The sequence below is a fragment of the Xenopus laevis genome, chromosome 2L (genome assembly GCF_017654675.1).
Source record: "Xenopus laevis strain J_2021 chromosome 2L, Xenopus_laevis_v10.1, whole genome shotgun sequence".
NCBI classification, from domain to species: Eukaryota; Metazoa; Chordata; class Amphibia; order Anura; family Pipidae; genus Xenopus; species Xenopus laevis.
In genome coordinates, this window is record NC_054373.1 from 181069613 (window position 1) to 181093333 (window position 23721).

The 23721-nt window shown below is 42.4% G+C and overlaps 1 protein-coding gene across 9 annotated transcripts in view; it reads left to right on the forward strand.

Moving 5' to 3' along the window:
* The window catches only part of arfgap1l.L (arf-GAP with Rho-GAP domain, ANK repeat and PH domain-containing protein 1-like L homeolog), a 90207-nt gene that overhangs the window by 36460 nt on the left and 30026 nt on the right, over nucleotides 1-23721 (forward strand). For 7 of the 9 annotated variants that reach the window (XM_041582762.1, XM_041582763.1, XM_041582764.1 and 4 more), the window contains 9 exons: nucleotides 3428-3589; nucleotides 6570-6639; nucleotides 7229-7349; nucleotides 8467-8660; nucleotides 9816-9922; nucleotides 11516-11715; nucleotides 12514-12599; nucleotides 13547-13729; nucleotides 21247-21421. In XM_041582762.1, coding sequence (XP_041438696.1) covers nucleotides 3428-3589; nucleotides 6570-6639; nucleotides 7229-7349; nucleotides 8467-8660; nucleotides 9816-9922; nucleotides 11516-11715; nucleotides 12514-12599; nucleotides 13547-13729; nucleotides 21247-21421 — 1298 coding nt within the window. Of the gene's footprint in view, nucleotides 1-2463; nucleotides 2625-2691; nucleotides 2825-3427; nucleotides 3590-6569; nucleotides 6640-7228; nucleotides 7350-8466; nucleotides 8661-9815; nucleotides 9923-11515; nucleotides 11716-12513; nucleotides 12600-13546; nucleotides 13730-21246; nucleotides 21422-23721 lie in introns of those variants that run through there. The other 2 variants (XM_041582767.1, XM_041582768.1) reach the window with 2 other exon arrangements.

Below are 23721 nucleotides of genomic sequence, written 5' to 3' on the forward strand. Positions count from 1 at the left end.
TATTTTACCATTTGGCCAAATCCTTTGTAAAATATTCGGCTAAACCCTAATTTGCATATGTAAATTAGGCAAACGAAGGAGAAAGAGAACTGCGCGTGACTAAAAAATGTTTGACTTCATTGTTTTTGTGATGAAAAGTCATGTGATTTTTTTTGGATTCGGTTTCTCCACTTCGAATCTTGGTTGAATCCCATACCAAATTCTGGATCCGAAGCATCCCTAATATTCATGAAAACCAAACTCCTTTTAATGCGTGGGAAACATTTCCTTTAATATATTCAATTTAAGTGGGGGGGGGGGTTTTGGATTTTTAAAAGGCACCCCCCTCTCCCCAAGCTGTTGTTCCTCAGTTCATAACTTTTTTAACCTGACAGGGCGGAGGAGGAGAATAAAAAACCTGCCACCAGAGGGCGCTGGATATGTTCTCCATTTCACGTGACTCAATAGGCCAGTTCTTTATAGACTGGAAAGAAGAGAAGACTCAAGGGGTCGTCTAAGAGCAGTAAGAGCTCATCTATGGAGGACTTGCCCTCTTACACTGTGTTCTGCACTGACGCCGGATGAAAAATGTGGCATTTAGTGAAGATCACAGCGTTAGGACTGGGCCGCTCACTCACACCCCTGCTTGCACCCCTACTCCCTTCCCTACTCCATTGTTGCTTGTGCTGTCCCTGAATTCTGGCAGTTCCAATACGGGCACATGCCACCCCAGATCTTTGCCACCCTAGTCCTGGGCCTTTGTGACCTGCCCAAAAATCTGCTCCTGGTCGACCTCCATACGTTTTTCTATTCTGGTTGCATAGAAACCTGAGGGGCTATAAGTAAAATAATGTTAAAAAGTACAGAGCAGCTCCACCCCTTCTCTTTATGCCCAGCCAAGATCACATGCCAGGCGGGGGCATTCCTGGGCTAAAGAGGAACAAGGATATAGAGAAAATTCAAGAGATTTAAAAAATCCCTCAGGTATTTAAAATGTTCCCTTTTTGACTTGAGTTCTATGACTTGTTCATTTCCAGTGGCTGCCGGACTACATCTCCCAGCATTCCCTGACAACCGAAGGCTGCCATTGGCTACAGGGGGGTGTCATGCAGCATCAGCAATATTTAGTTTTTCTTTTCTGAAGTTTTATAATATTTGGGAATTTCACAGATTGTCACACATACAGCACCCCTTTTACCTTACCTCCTCATCAGAAAGTTTGAGCCCCAAAAGGAATCTAGGAACATGGCTTTTTTTTTTTTTTTTTGCTACAAAAGGATCAAATAGATAAAATCCTGAAAAAAGAATCTATAAATCTATGAAGTGTAAGTTTAAACCTTCCGTGCTGGGCAGCCCTGTGTCCATGGCAGGCTGTGCCCCCTTGTTGAGGAATAGAGTAGTTGGCAGGGTTAGATTAAGTAACAATGTGATTTAGATGGAAATCCTGTAATCAAGTCTGTATTCCAGTAAATTGACTTCCCCTTTAAAAGTGGATTTGGTCAAAACCCGTTTGACTCCCATGTGATCACATCATAATGTATGGTATGGCCCAGTGGGATCAGGTATGGAACCTAAAGAGATTCTTTTGTAGCTAAACACAATGTGTCTGTTATTCACAGTAGCGCAGTCTGACCAGAGATTCATTTACTCTTCTGCCTAAAGGTTATTTCTTGTGTTTCTATTGAGCCCTGTAACTCATGATACTCACAATTGTTTCTGGTAAAAAGGGGGCTGTTCCTGCTGAATTGTGCTTAGTACAGAGGGATACCTATTCTGTCATAGTTTTATGGGATCTCTCTGTACAGACTATGAGCAAACTTAGGGGCTGTTCCTGCTGAATTGTGCTTAGTACAGGTGAATACCTATGCTGCCATAGTTTTATGGGATCTCTCTGTACAGACTATGAGCAAACTTAGGGACTGTTCCTGCTGAATTGTGCTTAGTACAGGGGATACCTATTCTGTCATAGTTTTATGGGATCTCTCTGTACAGACTATGAGCAAATTTAGGGACTGTTCCTGCTGAATTGTGCTTAGTACAGGGAATACCTATGCTGCCATAGTTTTATGGGATCTCTCTGTACAGACTATGAGCAAATTTAGGGACTGTTCCTGCTGAATTGTGCTTAGTACAGGGGATACCTATTCTGTCATAGTTTTATGGGATCTCTCTGTACAGACTATGAGCAAATTTAGGGACTGTTCCTGCTGAATTGTGCTTAGTACAGGGAATACCTATGCTGCCATAGTTTTATGGGATCTCTCTGTACAAACTATGAGCAAACTTAGGGACTGTTCCTGCTGAATTGTGCTTAGTACAGGTGAATACCTATGCTGCTATAGTTTTATGGGATCTCTCAGTACAGACTATGAGCAAATGTAGGGACTGTTCCTGCTGAATTGCGCTTAGTACAGGGGAATACCTATGCTGCTATACTTTTAGTACACTAAGTGCCCGTACACTGAACTACAGACATTTGCATGTCTCAGAGGGTTAATGATGCAGTCTGTACCTATAGGAGTAACTGGCCGGACAGGTTTGGGGTGGGTATGTGACTGTGCAGGAAGTGTGAGTCCCAGGGGACTATTTTGGCTCAGTGAGAGAGAAGAGATCTCTGGGAGAGACACCATATGGATTGGGCTTTGGTAAGGAGGCTGCAGGGGGGGGGTTGGGATTAAGGCAAATGCCCATAGGAGGGTGGACTAGAGCTGCTGGGGGATCCTTTATCTGTAATGACTAAGGCTGTTCTGTCTGGAGCAAGTCATGGACACAATGGGCTTGTGATTATCCAGCAAGAAACTGGGTGCAAAATCGCTCCCTCACTCTCCGTATTTTCCAAGGGCAGGTAGGGGATGCTGGGAACTGTAGTCCAACAATTTCTGAGAGTGGGCCACTGTACTGAATTTGGTGCAGAATTAGGACTGGCTGGACCCTTGTCTCCCAAATACCTGAGATCTATATCATGGCCACAATTTCTTCATCTCACCCTCTCAGCCCCTGTATGTGGCATTGTGTGTGCCCGACGGCATGCGCTTTCCCCATTGTGTCAGGGCATCAATGGACCCTATAGTTATGGCTATGGGCTGTACCAGTGGGCTTATAGAACCTATAAGACTTCCGATATTCTTGTAGTTCTACTACACCCTACATCGTACTGCAGATTGGGCACCACTGATATGTTCCTGGTGTCATCTTGTTTTAATTGGCACTCACTACAAGTTCCTGGGCCCCCCCCTAAACTCTGGGGGAAAGGATATTTTAGATAAATACTTATTGAAACTGCTTTTCACTCACTGCCCCCCTTGTACCCTCTGGGCCCCTGACACTGTGTATGGGGCTCTAGACTTGTCTTCTACCTGATGTTCTAGACTGTCTTCTACCTGATGTTCTAGACTTGTTGTCTAATTGATGTTCTTGCAAAACTCCATGTCTCTCCCTTTTCCTCCAGTATTCGGAGTGACAGTGACCTCAGAGCTTTCCAGTCCAGCAGTTCCCTCTCCTCGGGGTTCTCCAGCACTCACAGCTACAGTGGGAGCATGGAGGATGCAGACTCCACTCAGCAGTCGGTGGTTATTAAAACTGGGTGGTTGGACAAGAACCCACCCCAAGGGTAAGTGAGAAAGTGCCTCAGCCTGCAGCCTTGTGCCTTTATATGGTCACAGAACAACCCCTCAGTGACTTCTAATATCCTTATAATTTACAGTAGGGGGTACATTATCCCTTATAATACATGAGTGATACTCAGAGTTCCCTGTATAACTCAGCCTGCAGCCTTGTGCCTTTATATGGTCACAGAACAGCCCCTCAGTGACTTCTAATATCCTTATAATTTACAGTAGGGGGTACATTATCCCTTATAATACATGAGTGATACTCAGAGTTCCCTGTATAACTCAGCCTGCAGCCTTGTGCCTTTATATGGTCACAGAACAACCCCTCAGTGACTTCTAATATCCTTATAATTTACAGTAGGGGGTACATTATCCCTTATAATACATGAGTGATACTCAGAGTTCCCTGTATAACTCAACCTGCAGCCTTGTGCCTTTATATGGTCACAGAACAACCCCTCAGTGACTTCTAATATCCTTATAATTTACAGTAGGGGGTACATTATCCCTTATAATACATGAGTGATACTCAGAGTTCCCTGTATAACTCACCCTGCAGCCTTGTGCCTTTATATGGTCACAGAACAACCCCTCAGTGACTTCTAATATCCTTATCATTTACAGTAGGGGTACAGTAATAGAAGAGATTTACAGTAATAATGAAATCTAAGCGAGTTACTCAGTGACAATAGATTAGTGTAAGGATTAGAGGGCAATGAACAGTCGGAGCAATTGGATGAGTGACAGGTGGAGCATATGTGTTGGGGCAACTTCAGGCCAAGAGGGTAAATCCACCCAAATCCTTGAACCCTACAAGCTCCTGGATACATCTCACCCTGCAGGGCACTAGGCTGCACCTCCCTTTCTCATTTGGTTTCTATTAGAGATTTTTCATCCCACTTGGGATCTCAGACCGGTCCCACCCCACAGTCCTGTTGCTGCTGATCGTGAGAAGAAACAGATGTATTTCACTTCTCCGGAAATCTCATTAGCACCATCAGCTTCCAAAATCCATATTTCTTTGACTGTAGGAATGTTGCATAACTTTAACCAGCTCTATTGCTTTAACACAACAAGAAAAGGTTCCCAAAAGAGTTCTGGATCAGTATATGGTGCAATTAATGGTTCTGGATGGGTTGGGAGGGGAATGTTCTCTATTTTCCTGGCTGGGATCCCGGCTCTGCAGCTGCGCCCCCCTTTTCCCCACTAGGATCCACTGGGAGGTTTATAGAGAGTGTGGAACTGGCTGAGCCAACACCACAGCTCCAAATCACTGTAACTGAATTCACCCAATTCACTACCCATGGGCTGGGGCGGGTACGGTCCCATGTGTATGTTTAGACGGTTGGTGGACCAGATTTACGACAGGGTCCCACCCCTTTAGTGATGTCTCAGTGTTAGGTCTTTTGGTTACATCATCAATCTCTTCCCTCATTGGGTTTAGGTCATAAAAATGCCCCAGAATTCCAGACTCAATTACTTGGGCTTTGATGTGATAGACGCTTCTGGTATGGGGGAAATAAAAAATATTCCTGTCTTGGAGAGGGTTAACTAAAGGTAGTGCTGGCGGCAGAGACCTGAGTTAAAGGAAAACTATACCCCTCATAAACATAAGGGCTGGGACACACTGGGCGATTTGGGGAGATTTAGTCGCCTGGCGACTAATCGCCGCGACTTTCCACGACCAATCTTCCCCGAATGCCTCCCCTTGCTCTGCGCCTGGTTAAAATGAAAAATCGCCTGCGCTAATCACACGCGGCGATTCGTTTTCCGAAGTCGCCCGAAGTTTCCTCCCCAAATCGCCCAGTGTGTCCCAGCCCTAAAACAGCTCATATGTAAAACTCTGCTTCATGTAAATAAACCATTTTCATAATAATATACTTTCTTAGTAGCATGTGCCATTGGGTAATCATAAATAGAAAACCATTTTTAAAAAATAAGGGCTGCCCCCTGGGATCATATAATTCACGGTGCACACAAACATAACAAACAAACTATACTTGTTAAGTCACATGAGCCAATTGACAGACAGAGTTCTGTCTTTTGCTTCAACCCTTCTTCCTGTTACAGTTAGAGCTGCAGTATTTCTGGTCAGGTGATCTCTTCCTGTTACAGTTAGTGAGCTGGTCAGTATTTTCTGGTTCAGTTCGGTAGATCTCTTCCTGTTACAGTTAGAGCTGCAGTATTTCAGGTTCAGTGCTGCATTTCTGCAGGCAGGCAACGACACAGTAGACAGCATCACGAAATAGGTGCGGTATGCAAGGGCAAGAAGAATGTGTAAGCAAGGTGTAAGTAATATTTACTTAAATATATATAACAGTTTGGTAAGATTCTTTAATATGTCACTTAATATGGTATAAACTATCTGTTGCCGAAGTATTCATTGTAGGGGTATAGTTTTCCTTTTAGAGATTTGGGTGGAGGAAGGAGAGGAGATAAATCAGTACAGAGGGGGCTTTGGAAACATGTGAATTGATGCGTTGGCCAAGAGGAATAATAATGGGCCTAAGCAATGGTGTAATTATAGAGAAAGTGAACCCCATAACTGCAGCAGGGTCAGTGTCAGCTTCCGCTATACAGGGGGCCTGAGGGTTGCGACAGTGTCACCCACAATTCTTCCAGCAGCACAGGTCATCTTCAATTTTGGGTTACCAGTGGGGTCCAGAGAATAATTTTTGCAGGTGGGCCCAGGCCTGCAAGTTATACCACTGGGCTTAGAGCCTTCAGGAACCCTAGTGTAGAGAGACCCATCGTAGGAAATTCTGAGAGCGAGTTGATTCCATAACATTTAATCCACTTGCTAAATCTAAAGTTAAAGATGAAAGAACCACATCAGATTGTTGGACACGACTCTGTTCTTATAAACAGCAGTGACATTTTCCGTTGTTTCCAGGAGTCGCTTCGGCAATATTTGCCCTTAAAAATCACTGCATTTTGTTCAAATAAAAAAAGGGTCATTTTGTTTCTTCTCTACTGAAGGTCGTACATTTTCCAGAAGAGATGGGTGAAGCTGGACCTGGACTATCTCCGATACTATGAGAGTGACAAGGTGGGTGCCCGTAGCATACAGACCTCGCAAGGACAGCCTTCCCCCCACCCCAGCTTTCCTTTGTGCCCAGGTCTGGGCTCAGTCGTGTGTCTTCTATAGAGTAATGTAGAATATAAAATCCAATTTCCTTGTTTACAGACTGACATTGTTTGGGTGAAACCAAAAAAGGTTACTCATCTAGTAAATGTACTTTTGTAAATACTGAGTGCTGAGTTAATATTGATTAAGTGTCGCTGCTCGGTGAACCGATCGGGGGCTCATTGTCAGCGTTTCCAAGGACACCAAGGCCAGTGGTGGGCGCTGTTTCATTACAGTCTATCAGTTCAATGTAACTAAGATGCCACGTTTGTCCCAGGTCTCTTAACCCACAACAGCCAGTCAGATCTTTGCCTTTAACAGAAAACCAATGAATGCTACCTCCTAATTGGTTGCTATGGGTTACTAGATCTGCTGCAAACATTGCAACTTTTATTATAACTGAGGTTATTAAATATTCCTGTCTAAGCAACTGGTATTGCAGATCCTTCTAATAATTATACATGCTCTGGGCAAAAGAACCTGTGCTAATCTCCCTTTGTTTTTGTTGCAGGACATGTACTCTAATGGCTTCGTCAAAACCAATTTCATATCTGAAGTCACTCCCTGTGGGGATCAAAAATTTGAAGTCAGAACCTCTAACCGAGACTTTGTCTTCAGGGCTGAGAGTGATGGTAAGAGAAGTCTGTGACTGAAGCAGTGGGTGGGACTAGAACGCTCTAATGGCAGTTTACTAGATGAGGAGCAGGGAGTCTGTGACTCAAGCAGCGGATGGGACTAGAACACTTTTGGCAGTTTACAGGTTGAAAGCAATTATTCAAAAAAACAGTATGCACCTTGTCTCACTTCAGACATTTATTTGTGCAAATTCAACCAAATTAAAACAATTTTGTGTTAAATTCAGTATTTACATACCACATGGCAGTGTCTTATCTGTGTCTCCAAACCTCATGCAAGCCACACCCTCCTGACGTGTTTCGCACCATTGGGTGCTTCATCAGAGGAGTTGAGATTGAGGAACAGGGAGTCTGTGACTAAAGCAGTGGATGGGACTAGAACACTTATGTAAGCTTAATGCGGGAGGGACAGGGAGTCTGTGACTTAAGCAGTGGGTGGGACTAGAACACTCTTGTGGGAACTTACAGGGGGAGGAACAGGGAGTCTGTGATTCAAGCAGGGGATGGGACTAGAACACTTATGTAAGCTTACTGCGGGAGGGACAGGGAGTCTGCGACTTAAGCAGTGGGTGGGACTAGAACACTCTTATGGAAGCTTACTGGGAAAGGGACAAGGAGTCTGTCACTTAAGAAGTGGGTGGGACTAGAACACTCTTATGGAAGCTTGCACGATGAGGGACAAAAAGTCTGCGACTTATGCAGTGGGTGGGACTAGAACACCCTTAGGCTAGGCCAGACAATTGCGGATCTGCTGCTCTTCCACTCTTGTTCTGCCTGCACCCAGAAGCTTTGTTTCCACTTGAGTGCAGACATTGCAGATTTCTGTGCTGAAACACGTCTTTTGCATCTTGTGCCTAAATCTGCCCTCCCTTCATAAGGTAAGGGGAGGAGCTGCAGGTAATCATTTACATTGTCTGGCCCTAGCCTTATGGAGGGTTACAGGATAAGGGCAGAGAGTCTGTGACTCAAGCATTGGGTGGAACTAGAACACTGATGACAACTTACAGGGGTGGGGCAGGGAGTAAGTAAAAGTGCTATATAAAACATGTGCAGACAACTGCCTGAGTATAGTTTTGCCCTGCACAACTATAACATTATGTCTCTCTGGTGCCAGCGGAACGAAATGAGTGGGTGAAAGCCTTCAAGCAGGTGGTGGAAGAGAAGCGGAACCGATTATCTACTTACCAGACAGTGTCCGTGGGCTCCACAGGTGCAGACAAGAGTGGCCTCCTGGAGCTGAGAGGATTTAGGAACAAGGTGTATGTGGAAGTGGTGATGGATAAGGTGTTCCTGTACAAGAGCGCAGAGGTGGGTGACAATTAGGGTTGCCAACTGACCGGTAAATGATGGTTGATCCCAATGATATTAATAGGGAATAAAGATAAATATATAGGAAGGCCAGTGATCCCAATGTTATTAATAGGGAATAAAGATAAATATATAGGAAGGTCAGTGATCCCAATGTTATTAATAGGGAATAAAGATAAATATATAGGAAGGCCAGTGATCCCAATGTTATTAATAGGGAATAAAGATAAATATATAGGAAGGTCAGTGAAATGATCACAATGTTATTAATAGAGAATAAAGATAAATATACAGGAAGGTCAGTGATCCCAATGTTATTAATAGGGAATAAAGATAAATATATAGGAAGGCCAGTGATCCCAATGTTATTAATAGGGAATAAAGATAAATATATAGGAAGGTCAGTGAAATGATCCCAATGTTATTAATAGGGAATAAAGATAAATATATAGGAAGGTCAGTGATATGATCCCAATGTTATTAATAGGGAATAAAGATAAATATATAGGAAGGTCAGTGATCCCAATGTTATTAATAGGGAATAAAAATAAATATTAGGAAGGCCAGTGATCCCAATGTTATTAATAGGGAATAAAGATAAATATATAGGAAGGCAGTGATAGATCCAATGTTATTAATAGGGAATAAAGATAAATATATAGGAAGGCAGTGATCCCAATGTTATTAATAGGGAATAAAGATAAGTAAATATAGGAAGGCCAGTGATTGCCCAATGTTATTAATAGGGAATAAAGATAAATATATAGGAAGGCCAGTGATATGATCCCAATGTTATTAATCGGGAATAAAGATAAATATATAGGAAGGCCTGCATTTTTTTCCAGAAAAGGTGGCACCCTAGTGACAGTCAGAGCTGAAGCTTTTCTATACAGTATGTGCCTGTTGGGTGCTGCAGTGATGTCTCCATCATTACTGTAACTCCCATTGTCTTAAACACCCCCCACACATACACTGACATTTTACATTTAAAAAAATCAGAAATCCGTGAGGAATGGGAAATCACATTTCCTTGGGGAAACTGGGAAGTAAATGTTCGGTCTCTTTTTCTCTGAGTCAAAGTCAGTGGCATTCTGGGTATTTAATGCTGCGGTTGATACTCTTACATACTCAGCAATACTCCTTTCCTTCTCTTAGGATCAAGCATCCGGGGTCGGATTAAAATTCATTGATATGAACCTCGGCAGTGTGAAAGATTCCGATAGGAGGAGCTTTGACCTGACAACTCCGTACAAGACTTTCAGGTGAGTGTGACCCAGTTTAATTGACGGCTCCAGTTGTCTCAATCACAAAGCAACACTGCGACTGGTGAACACTGGGTCTCATGGGTGGGGCACCTTGGGGTTTCTACCCGTGACCCAGTAATTTCCCAGTAGATCAACATGGTATAAAATGAAGAATTACTTTAAGAACATCCACCATTCTGCACAAATGAATCCATTCTCTTCCAAGCACTTTCCCAGTTATTGATCCCCTGGACTTCCTGGGCTGCTCTCTTTCCCATGGCCAGACAGGAACCTTCTCCTGGTTATGTAAATCCAATCGTACCCAAGTTCTTATCGAGGTCAAGAGCTCTGATTCTCTGTACTTCCTGCTCCTGGGCTGTTCTCTTTCCTGTGGTCAGACAGGAACCTCCTCCTGGTTAAGAAAATCCAATCTTAGCCGATTGCTTACTGAGTTACAGAGATCTGATTCACCTGTACTTCTTGCTTCTGGGCTGCTCTCTTTCCTGTGGTCAGGCAGGAAGCACCTCCTAGTTCCGTAAATCAAGTCTTATTCAAGTGTTTAAGGAAGTATAGAGCTTTGATTCCCTGTACTTCCTGCTCCTGGGCTGCTCTCTTTCCCATGGTCAGGCAGGAACCTCCTCCTGGTTAAGTAAAGCCAATCTTAGCCAATTGCTTATTGAGTTACAGAGCTCTAATTCCCTCTACTTCCTGCTCCTGGGCTGCTCTCTTTCCCATGGCCAGGCAGGAACCTTCTCCTGGTTATGTAAATCCAATCTTACCCAAGTTCTTATTGAGGTACAGAGCTCTGATTCTCTTTACTTCCTGCTCCTGGGCTGTTCTCTTTCCTGTGGTCAGGCAGGAATCTCCCCCTGGTTAAATAAATCCAATCTTAACCAAGTGCTTACTAAGTTAAAGAGCTGTGATTCACTGTACTTCCTGCTCCTGGGCTGCTCTCTTTCTCATGATCAAGCAGGAACCTCCTGCTTCTATGTTGTTCTTTTTCTTATGATCAAGCAGGAACCTTCTCCTAGGTAAGTGAGTGTAATCCCCCCAGTACTTAACCAGGTACAGGGTTCTCATTCTTTGTGCTTCCTGACTTTGGGCTTTTCTTATTACCAATGTCAGACAGGAACCTACCCCTGAATAATGGCGTTTCATTCTTCCCCCAGTATTTACCCAGGTACTGAGCTGTGATTCTCTGTTCTTATCTGGGCTGCTCTCTCTCCTATTGTCCCAATGTCAGACCCCCTGGTTAAATCAATGGAATTTATAATTGGGAGCAGCAGCCACTGTTCTGAGGCTTGTATGTATAATGTTTTATTATAGTGGGAAGGTACATGACTATAACTTTTAATATAGAATAGGTGTTGTTATATATACTGTCCAATCACAGTGAGGATATTTATTGTTCAATTAAATCTGATATATGCTATTTTCCTTATAAAGGTTGGGCCACATATTGGTTTTTTTGTTTGTTTTGAATTCACTTTGTTACCATCCAATTAGCACAGTATCTGTAGCTACCTGTGATACAGGTGGTTATTGCTTTCTATATTATGTATAATTAGGGTTTAACCCTCAGCCTATCCCTGTCCCATCCCCTTCCTTCAGTTTCTCGGCAGACAGTGAGTCGGAGAAGGTTGAGTGGGTGGAAGCCATGTTGCAGTCCATCGGAGAAGCTCTTTCCAACCTTGAAGTTGCCAAGAAGATCTGGTCGGTAGAAGGGAACCGGCGCTGCGCCGACTGTAATGCGCCCAATCCCGACTGGGCCTCCATCAACCTGTGTGTAGTAATGTGCAAGCGATGCGCAGGTGAGACATTCCCTAATAAACTTCCCAACAGAACAGACTTATCCTGTGTCCCCTCTATAAGCTTCTGATGTACCCCTGGGGTGCACAACCTGATGGGGACTGTACAGCTTTAATAATCTAATCAATCTATTTGGCCTTCTCACATATCCAGCACTGTATCCAGGCAACAATAAGAAACCTTTATTTTTTTGGATAGTGTCCCTTTAAGAACACTTGAGTTTTTAGCTTTTGGAACTGGGATTGGGGTTTAGGACAATATCTTCTAAGCAGCTGCATTTGGGGCTCTTACATGTCTCTGCCATGTACATTGATAATATAACGTCAGTGGGCCTCATTTACAATACTGGGCAAATTTGCCCATGGGCAGTGACCCATAGCAACCGATCACTGATTAGCTTTTTAAAGCCAAATTTGATTGGTTGCCATGGGTTACTGCCCATGGGCAAAATTTGCCCAGTTATGATAAATGTCCCCCCAGTGAATGGTGACTCAGTGGAGATGGAGATTAATACTCTGACAGGTATGGGACCTGTTATTCAGAATACTCAGTGCCTGGGGTTTTCTGGATAACGTATCTTTCCCTAATTTAAATCTCATTAAATGATTTAAAAAACACATTTAAACATTAATTAAACCCAATACGATTGTTTTTGTCTCCAATAAGGATGAATTATATGTTAGCAGGAATTACAGTGAAATATTATGTACCCTTCCCGTAATTCGGATCTTTCTGGATAATGGATCCCTATACATGTATTTGTTTATGAGCTCACAGCAACTTGTTCTGCTTATTCCCAGGGGAGCACCGAAGCCTCGGGCCAAACATCAGCAAAGTGCGGAGTCTCAAAATGGACAATAAAGTCTGGACACAGGAGCTGATCGAGGTATAGAAATCTTTTTTTTATTTTCTTAATGTATAAAAATCAATGCTGGTTGTGGGAATTAGCAGGGAAGTACTAATCCACCAATCATGTGAGAGATAGTGGAGCCAGGACCAGCCCACTTGGATCAAGTCTTATTGAGATCGTATATTCATCTATTCACTATACAGAGGTGTATGAGAGAGAGAACTAGTTCTACCTGAATCCCTTTATGTGGCCAAACCAGTTTGCCCAGAATGGCTTCCCGTCTATCCCAGCGTTCCCTTTAGTGTGGGATCGGATACCCTGGGGTGTATATAAAGGGCTGCCAGTAGGACGTACAGTGTAGGGGTGTTTGTCCCATCATTCAGCAGCAAAAAGGAGGGGATATGGGCATAAGCCAAGTCTGGGTGGTCAAGGGTTAAAGCTCTGCACAAAACGTTCCCGGATTGGAATGTTCTTTGTTACATAAAGCCGACGCTCTGCCAAGTTTCTGGATCAGCTGAACTTTGGGTCGGATTTTGGGATGTTTTATTTTTTTTTTCTTTCCATGTGAACAACCTGGACAAGGCGTTGGCCCCACTTCCAGTCCCTCTCAGCTTTCCCTTTCCTCGTTGACGTCATCACTTTGGCTCCCATTGTTATTACTGGTAACAAGTAAAGCGCCGACATAGTCTGCAGCGCAGTACAGTGGGAGGAGGGTAAATACACAGCAGCACATACAGACTAAATACAGATCAATAGGGAGGGGCTTGCCATCAAAGCTTACAGTCTAGTACAATCTTATATCAAATCCATTTTAAATGAAAGATGCGATCGTCATTACTTAATTATAGCCATTTAGCTTTGCGATCATTGCTGACCTACATTTACTTACTTAAAACTGCTAAATTCTCTTGCCCACTTTATAATTTCATGTTTCTGCTACATAGTTGGCAGTTTTATGGAGCGTTGATATTTTCTCCCAACAGCTGTTCCAGAAAGTGGGAAATACTGTCAGCAACAGGTTCTGGGCGGCCAATGTGCCCCCCAGTGAAGCCATTGGTGTGACCAGCAGCATGCAGGAGAGGAAAAAGTTCATCTTGGCCAAATATCGGGAGGGGAAGTACCGGCAGTACCACCAGCTCTTTGGAAACCAGACTGAGCTTGACAAGGTAGGACCGTCCAGCAGAACCTCGTGTTCCGTCTCCAGCTCCACCAACATCTCAGCTTCTAGTTGTTAGTGGGGGGCTGTGCATCCCAGGGGTGTAACTTGGAACCTGCAGACCCCCCAGTCACCCATCCTATTGAGAATTGGTGTGAATATCCCTGAAGCTGTAGCATGGTGACCCTAATATGAAGTCTCGATTCAGAATGATTCATATAAGGCCCCATATAACTCTGAAAAGCACCGTTGCCCTTTGCTATGGTATTTGATGACCCCTTCCCTCGCCTTCACTTCTATCCCCCCCCCCAATATTTACGTACCCCTGGTTAACACTTCTTGTTATAGGATATGAGTATGGCACATTATCTCAAGTTATGCCCAGTAGTGTCATTTGGCTACATGCAGGGTTAGTATGTATGTCTGTGTATAACTTTATTTGTAAAGAAGTGCTGTACAGTGCATAAAAGAACAATATATATATATAAAAGTATACATGGGGAGACAAATCACATAATAAATATATACAGAATCATAGGACAAAGAGCTTAAGAGCTATGTGGTAAGAGACATAGTGGGAAGGAGGTCCCTACCCCGTAGAGCTTACAGTCTAAGTGGATGGGAGGCTAACATACAGGTACAAATTGGAGATGAAAAAGTGTACAAGATAAGGCATAGTCAGTAGGGACAGAACTAGGCTAATGTTCTAGTCGTCCAAAAGGTAGACTCTTAGTTTTTTCTTGAAGAGATTAAGAGGGGATTCCTTACAGAGGAATTCAGGGATGGGATTCCAGACGTAAGGAGCAGCAACATAGAAGGGTTTGAGACGAGAGGTGGCAGTGGATGGTGTAAGAGAAGGTGACTCTGAGAAGAGCGGAGAAGATTACCAGGAACGTGTAGTGAGGAGCAGAGGAGTGAGGGATATGAATGTTAGTAGAAGGAGTTTATATGTTATCCTTTGCTTAACACGCAGCCATGCTAAGGATTTTAGTTGGGGTTGAGCAGGTTCCCTTTTAGGAGAGAACAGAAGGATCCTGGTAGCAGAGTTTAAGATTGATTGGAGGGGAGAGAGATGGGAGTCAGGAAGACCAGTTAGGAGGAGATTGCAATAGTCTAAACGGGATAAGATAAGGGCATGGATTAGTGTTTTGGCTGTGTTTTGTGAAAGAAACCAGCGTATCTTGGCTTTATTATGGAGGAAGAAATGACTTCGTAATAGAAATGTTTTTGCAGTATTATTAATATGATTAGAGAAGGAGAGGGACTGGTCAAAGAGGGCCTTTAAGTAGCGTGCTGAGTTAACTGGGTTAATAGTCATGCCATCAATAGTAATGGTGAAAGGAAGAGAAGTACAGGGACCCCATCACTTCTGGATGCAAGGGGCATTACTAGAGGCTTATGGACTGTAGTATAAAATTTCAAAATCAAAAAGTCACAGGACTTGTGGTCACCTACTATTGGCCCCGTTAGTGTCATGCTGTCCTATTAAATAAGCCCGGGGTCGGACTGGGACTGTGGGACACGAGTAAAAAGCTGGTGGGCCCTGCAGATCTCGCCCTGCTCTGGCCCCAATTGAGAGAACAGGTACGTGGAGGGGCCCTGAGGGGGGTTACAGCTGTGTCAGAAGCCCCGGTGGCCCTTGGACCATCCAGTCTGACACTGATAAGCCACTACATATGTTCTATATACAGTATATCTGGCCCAGCTCCTGGGGCTCAGTGCAGCGATTAATGCTCATGTAAGGGCTCTGAGCGCTGGATCTCTTGTAATAGAAAAACTATTTACATGCAAAATGGAGCAGAAATGATCGTCAATTTACAGATTAATTACATCATCGGCCGCAAAAGCGTATATGCGTCATTTATCTCGTGAGAATTTGGACGCCATATTTAAAATACGCTGCGTATTTACGTAAAGTGTGGTTTTAAACTTGCAGATCCCATAGAGTCTATTTATTTGGTAGTTTCTTGACATATTGGTGTTTCTGCTAAAAAACGCCAATACTGGTAGTGCAGTTTATGCGTATTTACGCCCGACTGAGCTTTTTTAAAAACCCCTAATTTTGCACAGACTTCACAATTGTCACATGATGTTTACAAGCCAGTATACAGTGTGACGCACAGAAAAGTCCAACTCCCAAATGTAATTTAACTTGATAATAATAACAACATAAATCAGTAGGGAGTATAGGCCGGGACATTGAGATATAATGCTCTGTTTGCTTCAGAAACACTACTATAGTTTATATAAACAAGCTGCTGTGTAGCCATGGGGGCAGCCATTCAAGCACAGGATACACAGTAGATAACAGATAAGTACTACTATAGTTTTTTTTAAACAAGTAGCCATGGGGCAGCCTTTCAAGCACAGGACACACAGTAGATAACATATAAGTACTACTATAGTTTATATAAACAAGCTGCTGTGTAGCCATGGGGGCAGCCATTCAAGCACAGGATACACAGTAGATAACATATAAGTACTACTATAGTTTTTATAAATTAGCTGCTGTGTAGCCATGGGGGCAGCCATTCAAGCACAGGATACACAGTAGATAACAGATAAGTACTACTATAGTTTATATAAACAAGCTGCTGTGTAGCCATGGGGGCAGCCATTCAAGCACAGGATACACAGTAGATAACAGATAAGTACTACTATAGTTTATATAAACAAGCTGCTGTGTAGCCATGGGGGCAGCCATTCAAGCACAGGATACACAGTAGATAACATATAAGTACTACTATAGTTTTTATAAATTAGCTGCTGTGTAGCCATGGGGGCAGCCATTCAAGCACAGGATACACAGTAGATAACAGATAAGTACTACTATAGTTTATATAAACAAGCTGCTGTGTAGCCATGGGGGCAGCCATTCAAGCACAGGATACACAGTAGATAACAGATAAGTACTACTATAGTTTATATAAACAAGCTGCTGTGTAGCCATGGGGGCAGCCATTCAAGCACAGGATACACAGTAGATAACAGATAAGTACTACTATAGTTTATATAAACAAGCTGCTGTGTAGCCATGGGGGCAGCCATGCAAGCACAGGATACACAGTAGATAACAGATAAGTACTACTATAGTTTATAAAAACAAGCTGCTGTGTAGCCATGGGGGCAGCCAGTAGCAATGACATTTACACATAACTTAAAAACCAGTGGGAGGAAGTTGCTTAGAATTAGATTTTCATTCATTGTACAAAACAGTGTTTTCAGGGTGACGCTACCTTTAAACTCATGTCTGAATCAGAATGCTGAGCTTCCAGTGACCAGCAGGGGGCACATAGTGCATGTGTTGATAAGCAGTTGAAATTGTAAAGATTGGCAGGGAAGGGGTTACTCTGTTCCCCACGCTGACTTGTGTTATCTTAGTGCCTGTGTCCCTCCCTGCGGGGAGTGGCTGGGAATCCAGATGTGAGTCTCCCTGACATCACCTTGTACTAGAGTGCAACCATATAGTTGTGCTGAGTCTCTCGCACACTCATCCCTTGCACTGATTCCTCCGGCCACAGAGACACTTTTATAAAGCTGGAGTGGAAGCCTGTTCTTTGGAATTCCCTCTCGCTTGAAGGATTGGGGCTTATTACCAGGAGATCAGCGTGTAACACGGGCAACTTCTCCGCAAACTGCCGGATTGGGTACGTTATATTCCCTGTTACAGTCTACATACTGAGTTCCTATAAGCTGAACATTCTTCCTTTGAAACGGATCAGTAGGTAAAGTTTCCGTTTAACCACGAATGGGAAACTTTAAGCTGTTTTGGACTACATCTCCCAGCATCCCCAGCAGCCTTTGGCTATTGTGTGTTACTGGCTGTAATCACACAGGTATCTCATCACAGGTGTTGTATGTCTTAGTTTAGAGGGACATGGGTAAAGCTTATTGTGTGCCCAGAGCATTCCTTCTCTGTAAATGTGTATAAAGGAGTGAATGAGGTAGCAGGAAGGGGTTAAAGTGACAGAGAGTGCTGGAGGCGCCCCAGGGGGACGGATCTATATGGTGTTTGCTCAGCTTTATAAGCACTTTAGAGAGTGGAATATCTCTGTACCTGGAGGCTTTATTGCATGAAATGGGGAAGCGACTTTATTATAAACACAGCACACCTGGCCCAAAAGTCTTTCTCTTATTAGAATGTAAGCTCTTGTGTGCTGTTAGAACGGAAACTGCATCTCACTTTTTTTGCATCAACGAAGAAAATGTCCTTCTAACCAACTTTCTAATACAAGTGTGAGACCTTTTATCCAGAATGCTTGGAACGTGGGGTTTTCCAGATAACGGATCTTTCTATAATTTGGATCTTCATACCTTAAGTCTACTAGAAAATCATGTAAACATTAAATAAACCCAATAGGCTGGTTTTGCTTCAAATAAGGATTAATTATATCTTAGTTGGGATCAAGTACAAGCGACTTTTATTATTACAGAGAAAAAGGAAATCATTTTTTAAAAATTTGGATTAATTGATTATAATGGAGTCTATTGGAGACAGCCTTTCCATTATCCTGAGCTTTCTGGATAATGGGTTTCTGGATAACAGATCCCATGCCTGTACACAAGAATGACTTATACATGGTTTGAAAGGGCCAATGGGGGGGGCAGTTCAAAAGTGAGCAGGGCAATAGGGCACTTGATGACAAAGCCTATAGCAGATAACAGATACGCTGAGTAAAAATACAATTGTTGTTATTCTTACACAGGGAAATAAACAGGGGTCAAATGCCATTTATGGCTTCACAGAACTCTAGAGTGAAACATCTCTCATACAAGATAGGGCATTGGCTGCCAAAAAAAACCCCCAACAATTTATGTGTAGATTATTCAGTTGACTGCTGGTACATTGTTCCAAGAGTCCAAATCAGCAGTGCAGAGAATTGAAAGTGTCCTAGAGTAACTGCTCCAAATTGCAACTATATTTAAAAATAACTTAAAAATCACTGAAAACTTTTAGTTACACAGCTGCTCTGGCCTTTAAAGGAGAAGGAAAGGCTAAAACTAAGTAAGCTTTATCAGAAAGGTCTATATAAATACACCAGTAAACCCTCAAAGTAATGCTGCTCTGAGTCCTCTGTCAAAAGAAACACCACATTTCTTTCCTTCTATTGTGTACTCATGGGCTTCTGTATCAGACTTCCTGTTTTCAGCTTAAATCTCTAGGGCTAGGGCTTGAGCATGCTCAGTTTGCTCCTCTCTCTCTCCCTTCTCTGCTGTAATCTGAGCCCAGAGCTATGAGTTAGCAGGGAGAGACTTGGGCAGGAAGTGATGCCACACCAAGCTAATATGGCAGCTGCTATCCTTAACAAACAGCTTCTAGACCCTTTTACCCGGGTATGGTAAAGTATTCTGCAGAATAAATACAGTGTTATAGCTTGTATTATTGCAGCTAATCTATTGGCAATAAACTGCCTCCATAGCTTTCCTTTCCCTTTAAATGAGATCCCAGTCCCTTAAGTTAAATGTGTAGAAATCAGCGTTACTATGAATGGAGACTTCAGAGTCGGGTTTCATTGTGGCGCCTCTAATTCTCTACTCGGATGTATGTTGAGCCATTGGGAGTTATATTTATTTTTCTTAATGTGAAAGATTCAGTGGAGTTCCCCTTAAACCTGCTCCTCCTGCTCTAAAACAAACACTAATTATAATGAAGAACTGCAGTCACTGGTCAATTCCCTCACATCTGTAATTAAGTCTTTGCTCAGTGACATTTAATCTACTTTTGAGCACTAGGGGGCGCAGTGGAGCTCTATTGTGGAGGGTTTAGTTGTCCTTCGTCCTGAACTTCCTGGGTCCCTGGTGATTGGCTGCAGAGAATATTATTAATTAATCTTTGTGTTCCATTCACGTGCCATTACTGTTAATCACTCAGTGGGAGTCACATGATTGTTCTAACGAGGAAGAGACGGCACATTAAAAGCATTAGGGTTCAAAAAGTCATTGTGATATCAGTGTATAGAGAACTTTGCTGCCGTACTGTCTCTCCCTACCCTACAGCATTAGCCTATAGCTTTAGCCTATAGCTTGTTATTTATAGACTGAAGTGAGAGCTGCTACATTGTTTCCTTACACAGTACAGTGCAAATGTACAGCTTGTAACTGCACAGTAACAGATTGAATAGGGCTGGGAAAAGTCACACATTCAACCTTTTGTCTAATTGAAATCTGTCTGCCAGCTGATAAAGAGGAAAGTGGCAGATAAATTCTCTATTTCATTACCGCCCCCGTTGTAGATTTATGTATAGTGATCATATCCCCCTTAACTGTCTATTCTCCAGTGTAACCACATTGCCCCAACTGTCCTTTATTCCACACTATATCCTCTTCTCCGTACTCTTTATTCATTACGTCGCTCTTATATTTTTTATTTCATACTGTCCCTTATATATTTATTATAAGTGATCATATCCCCCTTATATATTTATATAATAGTGATCATATCCCCCGTATATATTTTATATAGTGATCATATCCCTTATATATATAATAATATCTATCCCCTTATATATTTATATATAGTGATCATATCCCCCTTATATATCTATATATAGTGATCATATCCCCTTACATATTTATATATAGTGATCATATCCCCTTATATATTTATATATAGTGATCATATCCCCTTATATATTTAAATATAGTGATCATATCCCCCCTTATATATTTATAAATAGTGATCATATCCCCTTATATATTTTTATATAGTGATCATATCCCTCTTATATATTTATATATAGTGATCATATCCCCTTATATATTTATATATATATATATATATATATAGTGATCACAGTCACACACCATCAACCTGAGCAGCCTGTACTTAAAGGGGCAGGGCAGTGTGACTACTAACAATCTGCAAAACCCAGGAACCACCCAAATGTAGCCAAAGCCTGTATCAAACATCAGTGGCAGCATTCCCCTGTACTAAGCACAATTCAGCAGGAACATCCCCTACGTTTGATCATAGTCTGTAGGTGCATGACTTTACATTTATCAACATTGAATCTCATTTGCCACTTAGCTGCCCAGATTGCCAGTTTGTCAAGATCCTGTTGCAAGTGTCACATCCTGGATGGAATTAATTGAGCTGGATAATTTAATGCCATCTGCAAACACTGATAGATTACTTACAATACCCTCCCCTAAGTCATTAATGAACAAATTGAAAAAAATTGGAGCCAGTACTGAACCCTACAGGATTTTAAAAGCAATTAAATGTGACTTACATGATCTGCCCCCCATAAAGTCATGCTGGTTGTTACTTATAATGTCATTATCAAGAACATAATTTAGAATGGGATCCCTTATTGCAATGCTAAGATTGTGATCCGTTTCTAACTATTAGAATGACATGAGATTTTGCCCATTTTACAATGACTGGCTTGTGCTGAACATATTGGTACATTGCTTGTAGTAAATTGATACCCTATTGCCCTGTGGCTTCATTTCTTTGTTGACCTACATAATAATGTTGCTGAGTTCTGTGTGCTGCTAACAACCCCTTGTGTGTTCTTCCTACAGGCGCTGTGTACTGCAGTGACCACTAGTGATCTGGCTGAGACGCAGGCATTATTGTTCTGTGGGGCAGATGTGAATTGCAGTACGGACGACCCCTCTTATCCGACCTCCATCACATTGGCGGAGCAGGCGGGACAAAGGCTGCAAATGGAATTCCTGATGCAAAACCGGACGTCAGGTAAGAAAGGCAAAGTTTCCCATGTGTATAATGGTGTATAATGGTAAGGACTTTGGCCTTATAATTGATTGGACTGAACCAACTTCACTTTTTGTCAAAAGAGATTGTCACAGTATCACATGTAGTGTCTATTTATGGCCATGAGGGGGTGCTATTGAGTTGGCGGCTGATGTGAAGGGCAGCTGGGGTGAGTGGTGAGAAAACTGACCAGTTCGGAATGTTGGGCTGGAGCATTGGGACAGGGAGCAGTTTACAATATTCGTGGAACCAGCATTGCATAATAAAGAAGGCAGAGAGCGGAGTTGTTCCCTCTTTATCACATTCAGGTGCAGATTCCATAAGATCAGTGTTTCTGCTTCATGTGCCTCCTTGGCTCCTGTTTATAAGGGCAACGACATGTTGTGTGGGTGTAGTGGGAGGGGGGGTTTGCTCACGTGAGATAAAATCAGTGAATCAGAGTTTTTCCAAAACAAATAACTTGTTCCGCTTGGCTGCCCCCCACAGTCACACACCCTCAACCTGAACACCCTGAACCTGTACTTAAAGGGGAAGGGGAGTGTGACTACTAGCTAGCTATCTGCAAAATTCAGGAACCACCCACATGTAGCCAAAACCTGTATCATACATCCGTGGCAGCATTCTCCTGTACTAAGCACAATTCAGCAGGAACAGTCCCCTAAGTTTGCTCATAGTCTGTACAGAGAGATCCCATAAAACTATGGCAGCATAGGTATTCCCTGTACTAAGCACAATTCAGCAGGAACATCCCCTAAGTTTGCTCATAGTCTGTACAGAGAGATCCCATAAAACTATGGCAGCATAGTTATTCCCTGTACTAAGCACAATTCAGCAGGAACAGTCCCCTAAGTTTGCTCATAGTCTGTACAGAGAGATCCCATAAAACTATGGCAGCATAGGTATTCCTCTGTACTAAGCACAATTCAGCAGGAACAGCCCCTAAATTTGCTCATAGCCTGTATAGAGAGATCCCATAAAAACTATGGCAGCATAGTATTCCCTGTACTAAGCACAATTCAGCAGGAACAGTCCCTAGGTTTGCTCATAGTCAGTACTGAGAGATCCCATAAAACTATGGCATAGTCCTCTGTGGCTGCCCCACCGATAGTTACAGACAAAGACAAGAGGTTCCTGCACTCGTTATTAATAAATATATATAGGAATATCTTCATAAACATTAACTAGTGATGTCATCAGTAATAAACGGAGTCATTTTTGTCACATGCCTCACTGAAACTTGTGTATTATAATAAATAAAGTACCCCTTGTTGGAATATATGAGGATATTGGAAGTAGCCTCAGAGTTCCATGACCTGTATATAAACACTCAGCCTTTTTATATGGTCATGGAACTCCTCTGTGACTTATAATATCCTTATAATACACAAAAGCCATGAATATCTTGTAAATTATATCCTTATAAACGGTGAGTTCTGATGTCATCAGTTATAAACGGTGAGTTCTGATGTCATTTCTGACACATGACTCACTGAAATTTGTGTATTATAATAAATAAAGTACCCCCAGTTGTAAAAAATGAGGATATTAGAATTTACCTCGGAGTTCCATGACCTTCGGCCTCGTACTTTTATATGGTCACGAAACTCCTCGGTAACTTCTAATATCCTTATATTTTACAAGAGGGGGTACTTTATTCACTATATCATTTACAAGAGGGGGGACTTTATTCACTATATATAATGTATCGATGTGCAGAGCATGTGAGTCTTTGTCTGTATGAATTTTGTGATCACACCTTTATTTAATGATTTAAAATTAATTGGGCTGAGTACAACTTGCACTTCACCCCCCATCCCCACCATACCTCCCATCTGTTCCGTTTTTAGAGGGACAGTTCCTCTTTTGACAGCTCAACCTGCAGTCCCATATTTGTACTGGGAAGTCCTGTTTTCTTCTGCACTGAACAACCAGAAAAATAAACAATGTTTCTAACTTGATTGGCTTTTGGCAGAGAGCCTAGAACAGCCACAGCTGCTTTTAAGATACTTTTGTAACAATTTCAAGATAAGGAAATAAGTAATTGTAACAATATATGAGAACAGGTCCCTTGGGAAATGTTAGACTCACAGCTTAAAGGGCAATTCACCTTCATTAGCAAAACTGTAGTAACTGAAAAAAAAAAACCCACAGAAATAGGTTCATACTTTCATAACCTGCCAAATATCTCTGTATCACTAGTGCCCCCCCCATCTCTGCAAATACCGCAGCCCCCTTACCTACCCCCAGGCCAGCAATAGGACACCTTACTGTGCTGCAGCCAA